Raw genomic sequence first — 11,655 nt, 5'->3', positions numbered from 1 at the left:
GTCGTATGAGCTTCCTAGAGATTATCTTCCTTAAAAAAGTCTTTATTAAAGTTCTTATGAACTTGGATGATAGCATTGAATGATATTTTATTCTTCCATTAATATCCCAAAGGTATTCTTCTAGACTATGTACTCTTCTTTCAATCCCTTTTCCTTCCAGAGGCTGAAAGCTATCGACCCTGTTTGGTAAATGACTGTTAGCTGATTGGATTGACTGTTTGGGCTAGAAAGTATGATTTGTTGATAACATAGCTGATTGTAGAAAATTGTTTGATAAATTAGCTAGCTGTTAGCGCATAGCTATTTGCTATAATTTCTTTTCTCAAAAAACTAATTGAAAAAGCTACTTTGAGTAGCCTTTTGAATTTTAGCATTTTGGAGTTACAAAAAACTTATTAACCAAACAACTAATAGTAATCAAATAAGCCAAAATTGACTGATAGACTGATTATTTACCAAACAGGGTCATCCTTTCGGTCGCTTCTTTCAGAAACCTTTTCTCCCGGTTGGTTCGTTCCGAAGCCTTTCTTTTAGATTGTTTCGTTCTGAATCTGCTTCCTTCTCGTCAAATTGAAGCCTATCTTAATTTACAAAAAAATGAGGGGTCTCTAAAATTTATACAATAAGATTACATCATCAAAGTTTATTAATAGAGTCAGTAGTATTCAAAAAAAAAAGTTTATTAAAAATTATTCCTAACACTTTATAATTAACAAATCAAAATTACAATTTTACTAGCATCTTATAATTTAAGATACAAAATCAAAATTTAATTATCTTTACTAGCACCTTATAAGTGACAATCCACTTTTAGTACTTTTTTTTTTATTTTATCAAAACATCATCATTTTGTCCTAGTATGGTTGTGTTATGATCACTTATGGTCCTCAGTCAATAAAATCGTTAAAATGTTGTTAAATACAAGGGCATTTCGATCTTTTTTTCTATATACAAAGTGGGTTGACCCTGCTATTTTTATGTTATTTTAAAAAAAAAACTATAATTAAAAATAGAAATACTTTTGTATTTAACGGGATTTAAACTGTTTTGTTGATAAAAGATAAAAAAATGGTCATTCACAATAATACTAAGACTAAATGAGGATATTCTGATAAAAAAAAGATTAAAAGTGGACGGTCACTTATAAATCTAGGACTAAAATGGAATAACTCTCAATCTAATTATATTGCATGTTAATGAAGAACCCCTCTCTCGATTGTGTGACCGAGAAATAAATATACATTTCGGTCAAATGCGAGAATCAACTTTTCGCCCTAACCGAGAAGTAAGTTTACTTCTCAATTGCCTTTATTTCAAATTGTTAGTTTTCCTTATTTGAGTGCCCACTTCTCAAACGTAAACAAGAAGGGCCAGAAGCACCTCTCGCTGTGTGATCGAGAAGTAAACATACCTTCTGGTCACAAGCAAGAGTCTACTTTTCTGCCTAGCCGAGAAGTAAGTTTACTTCTCGAAGACTCAAATAAGGACAACTACTTACTGAATGACTAAATTGATGAAATTAGTTCAAATTGAAAAGTAAAGATTAAATTGACAGTTGCAAATTAAAACCATCTATTTTCTATTGAAAAAAATTATTAAGACAGGAATACCAATACTTTGATTTATATATACAGAGACATGTACACACTTGATCACATGGGAACCATTCAAACAATTCAACAAGAAAAAGGAAAAAACAATATAATTTTTCCTCTGCAGGCACATAACATACACACTAATATGGATTCAATTTTACCATGATCAGAACTTGAGCCCGGTCCCTTTAAACTTTTCTTCAACAATAATTTGATCAAGTTTGGTGGCCATTTCATCTGTTAGATGGTTCCTCCAATCTCCAACCTTACCTTTCCTGAAATACACATGATTCGAATGACCAAAAGTTAAGTCTTTACCAGTCTTGTTAATTTCCATATTTCTCAAGCTTTCAAAGCTGCAAAGTCTCAAGATTCCACCTACTACACCACACTCTTCTTCTTCCTCAGAAAACGGGCAATTCAAGAACGCCGCCATTCGCCTCAACTGAACATCCGGCTCTTCCTTAATTTCCTCATACTTCAAGAACAACACCTTCCTAGGATTCTCCAAGCTCTCCTTCCAGTATCCCAACATATGATCCCAGAAAGGCCCATACAGACTTTCTCCCCTACAATATTTATCAAATGCCTCTGGAAACGGTATTTCTCCCATGCCCCCAATCTCACCCCTCAACTTATTTGTGAAGTGCCAAAACGACACAACCGTGTCCTTTTGGTCCCTGCACAGATAAATGAGCTTGCATTTCGATTCCCCGACCGATTTGGGCAACAATTCTAGTGGTAAATGCCTAGAGATTATCCTCACCATCACCCCATTATTATTCACAGTGGGGAAATCAGGGGGGCTGTTTTCTTCTCTTGCATAACAAAATTCCAAGTTGGGAATCAAGTCCTGAGGATTTGTTGTGAGTAAAGGGTGGGTTTCTAATTGTGATACTGGGAATTGTTTTCGAGTGATCAAGGCAAATATGAGAGCTTTCAACCATGTGGTGCCGCATTTAGGAGGGGTACATATTATAACATCAGAATTTTGAGCCTGGAAGTGTTGGTGGGATCTTAGAACACCAAGCAAGTGATGAGGAGCAAGCCAAAACCCTTTGTAGTTATATATATGTGGAGAGATCCAACCTTCCTCTCTGGGTAGTGATGAAATAATGATGGCTTCTCTTAGCTCTTCGGGCCAACAATTTTCTTGGAAGAGATTTTGTGGAAATGAGTTTGAGGTGTTAGGATCAGATGGGGAGGCCATTGCAGTGTATGATACTATATTTTCCTTCTTAATTGCATTGGTAGATCTAATGAGTTGGGTTAAGTCAGGATACATAATTAAATTTTGATTTTATAACTTAAATAAAATTGTATTTTTAATTCATGAAAAGAGTTAATTTCATTTTTTGTCCTAGACCACAAGGTCATTGGCAGAATCAATGCTTATTATACACCAAAAGCTAAATTTAATAATGGATGTGCAACTTTATTTTCTTATACTTGTGATGCTGGACTCGACTCTTTAAGTTGCTGCCCAAATATATTTCACATCCTATCATGGACGGATCTAGAAAATTTTTTGAGTGGGGGCGAAAGATTAAAACAAATGAGATTATTTAAATTTTGAAAAATAAAAATGAAACACTTAGTAGCATTACCATAAATATTGTTGGATATGGACGGAAAATCAAAACATTATAGAAAAATATTGATAACCAAATATGAAACATAATTAATTTGATATGATTTAAATAAAAAATGCATTATAAATAATACATCTCATTATTAATTTAAATAGAAAAGGGTTGCACATCTTATATTCTAAAGAATAAAAATGAAACCATCACTATTAATATATTTAAAAAGCCAAAAAAAAAATACAAGCTTGTGAGAATTGAACCTTGGAAATTCCTACATTAATAACATACATTACAATCTTACCAAGCTTGTCTTTTACTTATATATATTTACACATTTTATTTATATCTAAATATATACTATATAAATACACACAAATGGCTATATATCTACTATATATGATGGTGGGGTGGGGGAGTGGAGGCAGCTGCCCCCATTGTAGCTCCGTCGTCTATGCATCCTATTTTACTTTTTTTTATTTTAAATAGAACTCTAATTATACAACTTAGAGATAAAAAGAAAATATAAAAAGATAGAGAATTAGTTTCAATTACAAAAATATAGAATAGGTCATATCATGTCAAATGATAGGAGTGAGGATGAATCTATAAAGATTAGAACAAGAATTTGACTTTTCAGCAAAATATGGATGATACATTTATTTTTCCTTTTTCTTTTTTGGCTTTTATGAGGATAACTTCACTTCTTGGTACCCTCATAGACATGCACAAAACCCTAAAATTTACTTTTATGTTGTGCATTCATAAACTATAAAATAAGGAAGTTATATAACACACGTATGCTTGGGTGCATTATCTGAAAACTACACTCAATAGATGGACCACGTGGGATGGGCCATGAATAAAATAATTGGGACAAATCAAATATGCTGATTCTCACCCCATCTTAACAAGATTTTGTGCAATCTGCTGTCACTTTTTCTTTCAAAGATGACAAAAGGAGAAAAAAAAAATTATTAATCTATTTGACTTATTGATTTGACTTGATCAATTAAGAATAACGTAGGCTAGTTAATTTCTTTATAGTCGCAAAGAGAGATTTACTTAATGCACATCCTCAAAATGTGACTTATAACCATCAGTTGTCATGTATCTCATCAAGATATGACTTATAATCATTGGGTGTCATAAATTGACTGATCTCACATACATTTAATTAAATACTGAAGTAATCAATTAAATAGTATCATGTTTTTTTTTTTGAAAACAAATAGTATCATGTTAAGTAGGAAACATGGAAAATTTAAGAAGGCCGGGGTGTGTAACAATACATTTTCATTTTTATGCTAATTTCTTTAAAAAAAAAACAATATAAAGTTTATTATAAACATGCACCTTAATATATATTTATATATAAAACAATACATAACTTTAAAAAAGAAAAAAATATTGTTTTGCTTCCTCAATTATTTTGCAATTGTCAATTTAGTCTCTACTTTTCAATTTGAAAATTTTGGTATTATCCCAGCAATTGTCAAATAGCATACGTTTTACAAAGCCTTTGAAGATAAAATCATTTTTCAAATTGAAGAAGGCAATTGGAATGGTTAATATTTTTGACTTTGTTTATTAGAAGCAATGTTATAATAACATTGTTAATATAATTAGTTAATTATGATTGCCCATTGTATCGTTTTTGTGTGGATGTGACAAATATCATTATATATATATATATATTAATTACATCTTCTCAACTACAGATCTAAGTAGCCCATGCAGCCAAAGTTTTGCTCAAAACTTAAGTTATGATCTTGCAACATTTTTTTTTTTTTGCCAAACTATATCTTGGACCCCTCCCTCTAATGCTGATTATTATGGGGTAATTGAAATTGTTCACGGTGGGACTCGAACCCACAATCTCCCGCTCCGGAGGCGAGCGCCTTATCCATTAGGCCACGCGAACAACTTTCTAAGTCCTTGATCTACCAATTACTTTTGGCGTAGTGAAGTGTTTGATTTGACAATTAATACCAGAGCAGGATGTGCAGTTGAGGGTGGCAGAACGTGTATGTTATTATTCCTTTGCATGCAAGTATAAGAAAATAAAGTTGCAATTTAGCGTAATACTGACATCTTATAACATTATAATCACGAATAATCAAAGATACAATTTTACTAGCACCTTATTATAATTAAGATATATATTCACTATTTCATATTTAATTTAATTATCCTGACCTAACTCAATCAACTCATATGATCTATATATATCCCAAGAAAAAAAAAAAAAAAAGTTGCACAGACCTCACAGAGTAACAACATTCATAGCTCCAATTACATTGCCATGGCTGCGCCATCTGATCCCAACCCCTTAAACTCATTTGTGCACCAATTTCTTCAAGAAAGTTGTTACCCTGAAGAGCTAAGAGAATCCATCATTTCACTACCCAGAGAAAAAGGTTGGCTCTATCCTCATATGTATAACTACAACGGGTATTGGTTTGATTCTGAGTTCTTGCACGGCGCTCTTAGATCCCAACAACACTTCCAGGCTCAAAATTCTGGATAAGGTGAGGGGTAAGCTTTTAGGGTTGGGAACAATGGGGTTTCCAGAGGAAGAAAATGTTCAGTTGGGGCGAATCCTAGGAGCAAAGTTATGTGTTTTTGTTAGGCGGTAGCTCGGGGAGCAGAACATATCCAACATTTTGCCATTAAAATTAAATTTGAATTTGACTGCTACACAAGTATAAGAAAATAAAATTACATGTTCACTGTTATATTTATTAATAATTAGTTAATTATGATTGCCCATTGTGTCTATTTTGGGTAGATGTGATCAATATCATTAACTATTTTGATATGTTACATCTTCTCAAGTACAAAATACGGAGTATAATCTAAGTAGCCCATCAGCCAAAGATTTGCTCAAAACTTAAGTTTATGACCTTTCACCCAACATTGTTAATTATTTAGTATATATATGCTTAGCTTGTGCACTAAGCAAATGTATAGATGACAGCAGAATAATAGAGTAGGACTATTCTTGATAATGCTATGTAGTTTGTGAACCAAATATTTTATTTGAATTTTTAACGAGTACATAATGGTATATATTTTTGACAATAATCCTATAATAAAAGTATTTAAAAAGTCACATTATTTACAATTTAAGAAGTACAATTTAACACATAACCCTCTTATAACTTTATAATTTGAGAATCACTATTTCATAGTTAATTTAATTATCATAACCTATACCATATAACTCATATGATCTTTTGTCATCTTTTAAAGAGAAAGTGACGGCAAATTGCACAAAATCTTGTTCTAACCTTATAAAATCATTCTCACTCCTATCATTGCATGTGACATGATAAGACGACCTATCCCATTAGTGTAATTGAAACTAATGGTCTATAGTTATACATTTTTTTTATCACTACTAAGCTATATCATTGGAGTGCTATATAAAATGAAAAAGCAAAATAGGATGTTAAATATTGTTGGGCGGGGTATGAAAAGTAGAGTCCAGTATCCTGTCATCGAAATGTGGCACGAACTGTTATATCAATTTAAGGAAATAAAGTTACGCATGCATTCACTAATAGATATAACTCTTAATGTAATAATAAGCGTTTGATCTTCAAGTCTAGATATTTACAATTTCATAATTAAAATTGAACACGGTACATAAACATATTATTACTTTATAATTCACGAACCAAACATACAATTTTACTAGCACCTTATAATTTAAAATGCATAATCGAAATTTAATTATCATGACCTAACCCTACTCATCAGATCTATAAATAGATACCTCACCAAGAAGGAAAAGTATCATAGAGGACTTCCAAATACATTGCCATGGCTGCGCCATCTGATTCTAACACCTCAAACTCATTTCTGCATCCATTTTTCCAAGAAAGTTGTTACCCTGAAGAGCTAAGAGAATCCATCATTTCACTACCCAGAGAGGAATGTTGGGTCGCTCCTTATATATACAACTACAAAGGGTTTTGGCTGGGTTCTATTCACTTGTATGGTGCTCTTAGATCCCAACAACAATTCCAGGCTCAACATTCTGATATTATACTATGTTCCTTCCCTAAATGCGGCACCACTTGGTTGAAAGCTCTAATATTTGCTGTGATCACTCGAAAACAGTTCCTTGTGTCCCAAGAAACCCTAAACCCTTTACTCACAACAAATCCTCAGGACTTAATTCGCAACATGGAACTTGCTTATGCAAGAGAAAACAGCCCTGATTTCAGTGTGAATAATGGGTTGTTTAGGGTATTGTCTACGCATTTACCACTAGCGTTGTTACCGAAATCGGTAGGGGAATCAAAATGCAAGCTCATTTATGTGTGCAGAAGCCAAAAAGACACACTTGTGTCGTTTTGGCACTTCGTGAATAAGCTAAGAGGGGAGGCTCGAGGCCTGGGAGCAATACCGTTTCCACACACATTTGACAAATATTGCAGGGGAGAAAGTATGTATGGGCCTTTCTGGGATCATATGTTGGGATACTGGAAGGAGAGCTTGGAGAATCCTGGGAAGGTGTTGTTCTTGAAGTACGAGGAGATTAAGGAAGAGCCTGATGTTCAGTTGAGGCGAATTGCAGCGTTCTTGGGGTGTCCATTTTCTGAGGAGGAGGAAGAGGGTGGTGTAGTAGGTGGAATCTCGAGACTTTGCAGCTTTGAAAGGTTGAGCAACTTGGAGGTTAACAAGACTGGTAAGAGCTATTATAGTCCAAATAATGTGTATTTCAGGAAAGGCGAGGTTGGAGATTGGAGGAACCATCTAACAGATGAAATGGCCATCAAACTTGATCAAATTGTTGAAGAAAAGTTCAAAGGGACAGGGCTCAAGTTGTGCTGAAATTTCCCTTTTTACTATTTTAGCTTGTTCTGAAAAAATTGGTAATATAATAATACAACTATAAGCTCATAAGATCCATGATTGTATGTTGTAATGTGTTCAAATTCATATTATGTAGTTTAAAATATTGGCTCTGATATGTATGTATTGTTGAGAACGGTTAATTGGTGATATACCTAGTGTTATATATATGCCAATGGAAAAAAAAATCTACTTTCTTCTTGTGCTTTAATTTGATAATGATTTGTTTATTGTGCTTTAGTAGAAGTGAGGTTAAAATTTAGTTTAATGTGCTCTATAACTCAAAGTATTGTTATTCCTATATTAATAAATTTTTAAAAGTTATGTGTTGATGTTTGGCGGTAGTTCAGAGGGCATGCAGAATATATTTAACATCGTGCTATTAAATTTTACTTGAAATTGACTGTTAGACAAGTATAAAAAGATAAAATTACACGTTTGCTACTATATTTATTAATAATTAGTCAATTATGATTACCCATTGTGTCAATTTTGGGTAGATGTGACCAATATCATTAACTATTTTGATATGTCTTCATTCTCAACTATAAAATATAATATAAGTAGCCCATCAGCCAAAGATTTGCTCAAAACTTAAGTTATGACCTTTCACCCAACATTATTGTTAATTATTTACTATATATATATATATATGCTTAGCTTGTGTACTAAGCAAAATTATAGATGAGAGCATAATAATGGAGTAGGACTATTCATGATAATGCTATTTCTTTTCTTGCGTAGTTCATGAACTAAATATTGTATTTGAATTACATAATGGGGGGTATGTGTGTGTGTATATATATAAAATTCAGTGCACTGTGGACCATGATCCAATATAAAAAATTTGACTTCATAAAGTACATAATTCATATTTATAATGTACAGAATTCATGTTCATAAAACACACACAAAAACACAGTATAAATGACATGAAGTAAACACTTAGCATAATACACATAATTTATGTTCATAATGCACAGAATATATGTTCATTAAATCATGTTTATGTGTATGTGTATTATGAACATGAATTCTGTACCTTATAAAGTCAAATTCTGTGTATTGGATCAAGATCCATAGTGCACTGTAGACGCTGGTCCACGATATAATGATTGTACTGTTGCACCTTGGGCTAATGAGCAAATAAAGGATCATACTATAGACAAAGAAGATCATACAGCCCAATGTGACAACTTCTACTCTTTAGTGGGCTAGTAAACTTTTTATAATTTGTATTTTAAACGTTTGAAAAACCTTATAACGCAAATTGATCCGGGGTATAAAAAAAATAAAAATAAAAATAAAGCTATCTAGTACACACTTATATTGGTCATCATATTCATATGATTGATGAAGCATTGCAAGTCTCTCTGCATATGATTGATTAAGTCTCTCACTATTCTTGTATTAATGAGTCACAAATAAGCAATACAAAGTAACATAACACCATAGAAAATAAACTAATCAAGAAATATAGAAATTTCACGAGAAATTAAAATTAAAAACCGCAAATCAAGGCCACTATCACAAAGTTAAATAAAATACATTCTTATAGGCTTATAGCAATTTCTCTTGCTTTTAATTTGTTGCACCTTGGGCTAATGAGCAAGTAAAGAATCAAACAATACACAAGAAAGATCATCCAGCCCAACTTCACAACTTCTTCCCTTTAGTGGGCTAGTAATTTTTTCATGATTTGTATTTTTCAAAAAAAAAAAAAAAAAAAAAGAGGGGCTGGGGGTGGGGGTGGGGATGGGGGGGGGGACAAAGCACTTTTTTACAAATCTTCCTTTTTAAGGCATAAAAAAAGATACTTTTTTTCACAGTGTGACTCTGTTTCATGATGAAATCACACAATAACACATTGGATGTAAGAAGGAACAAAAAAAAAAAAAGAGTTATTTTCTTTACCTTTTGTCATCTCTTTTCAAGAGAAAGTGACAGCAGATTGCACAAAATCTTGTTAAGATGAGGTGAAAATCAGCATATTTAATTTGTCCCAAACTTTTTCCTTCATCACCCAACCCAAAGTGGTCCATCTATTGAGTGATATTTTCAGACAATGTCCCTCCCTTTTCTAGTTCCCTCTATCCTTCCATTGTGTGTGTGTTTTTTTTTTAAAAAAACTTTTTACGTGTTTTTTTATGATGTGTACTTAATGATGCGTTTTATTGTGCAGTTGTGCGTTTTTGCATATCTAATGTTGCGACCGCACGTTAAGACCTGATCGTATTTGAGCTGACATATATATATATATATATATATATATATATATATATATATATATATATATAGTCATAGTACCATCTTGGTGGACCTACATTTAGTCCTATTCTATCTACACCTAGGAAATTTAAGATTACAGGCAGCATTATTTCTGGAATTAGCTATCTTAGAACTGTAAAATAAAGTCCATTAAAAACCAATCAACAACTTTTAGAGGCATTTCCGCACACTGTTTAGGTGCTTTTAATTTTTATGTACAATAATTTGTACATAAATTACAAAAGTAAACTCTGACACATTCATTAAGAAAACGAAGATGGTGCATCCTGATTCAACATGTTCGCTAGTTAAGAGTTTGGTGAATGATTAGGTTCACGTTAACCCTAAGGGGTTGATGTTAGATCGACGGTTATTAACTACAGGAAAAGAGTGCAATTATTACATAAGGGTGTATATGAGTAAATCTCGACTTATGACTCCAGTCACTAAAGGATCACGAAGATGTAAACCAGTCTAGATTACACATAAATTATAGCTGATCAGCTCAAACCAAATTGGTCAATAGGATGCTTCCTTTAAAAATCGAACTTGCATGTAACTTTATAATTATTAAGTAAACAGTTTAACCAATTTGAAGGGTTGTCAAGATGTATATATTGGCGGCATCACATCATAACACGTGGAAATTTGTAATAAAAATGTTGATTAGGTTTGAAGTAAGTTTGCGTGGTTTATTATTTATTTTTTAAATTTTTTAAATATCCAAATGATACACATGGTGGAACTCAAAGAGGCCAACGTTAAGGCATGACATGTGAAGATATACATACATTTGGACAATAGTATATAAAAGACATTGTTCTAGTACTTGAAAATTGGTCTTTTAAAGATGGTAGATGCACCCAAACGGACTTCTCAACTACAAAATCTAAGTAGCCCATGCATTCAAAGATTTGCTCAAAACTTAAAAGTTTTGAGCTACCACCCAACATTGTTAATTAATTATTATGCTTGTGAGCCAAGCAAAACAACTATATCATTACACTTTTTTATATGCTTTTGGGAATTCAAGAGAGCTTGGTTAGTTTAGTTAGTTAGCTTATATTGTTTTGGAAGACGAGGCTAGGAAACCCATAATCATTACTCGGGTTTTTGTATATTAATATACAGACCACACAAGAGAAATAAATCACATTATAAAAATCACCAAGACCTTGTGCGATGGGCTTAACTGCGAGGGTGTTAGCATGAAGTAAACTCGTGACCTTCATATATAAAAATAGTGATCCACTCATTCAGTATTTACATTGATGGACTTTACTATTTTGGGTGACAAATAAAACTCGCAGTCATTACTCAAGGGTGTGCACTTGATAAAC

General features: G+C 32.6%; 2 protein-coding genes and 1 non-coding gene across 3 annotated transcripts; 1 reads left to right on the top strand and 2 right to left on the bottom strand.

Annotated features, from left to right (window-relative positions):
- Positions 1-1,761: 1,761 nt before the first annotated feature.
- On the bottom strand, positions 1,762-2,805 carry LOC116001477 (cytosolic sulfotransferase 12-like). Its single transcript, XM_031241350.1, has one exon. It carries the CDS (start codon positions 2,803-2,805, stop codon positions 1,762-1,764), a length of 1,044 nt encoding a protein of 347 aa, XP_031097210.1.
- A 2,227-nt stretch (positions 2,806-5,032) lies between these two features.
- Positions 5,033-5,105, bottom strand: TRNAR-CCG. Its single transcript has one exon. It is a non-coding gene; the product is annotated as a tRNA-Arg (tRNA).
- Positions 5,106-6,995: 1,890 nt separating this feature from the next.
- On the top strand, positions 6,996-8,277 carry LOC116002885 (cytosolic sulfotransferase 5-like). The gene has a single exon (XM_031243071.1). It carries the CDS (start codon positions 7,010-7,012, stop codon positions 8,024-8,026), a length of 1,017 nt encoding a protein of 338 aa, XP_031098931.1. The 5' UTR covers positions 6,996-7,009; the 3' UTR covers positions 8,027-8,277.
- The last annotated feature ends 3,378 nt before the right edge of the window (positions 8,278-11,655 follow it).

The sequence above is a fragment of the Ipomoea triloba genome, chromosome 13, assembly GCF_003576645.1.
Source record: "Ipomoea triloba cultivar NCNSP0323 chromosome 13, ASM357664v1".
NCBI classification, from domain to species: domain Eukaryota; kingdom Viridiplantae; phylum Streptophyta; class Magnoliopsida; order Solanales; family Convolvulaceae; genus Ipomoea; species Ipomoea triloba.
Note: the sequence above shows the minus strand (reverse complement) of the source record. Positions and strands in the feature narration are given on the sequence as shown.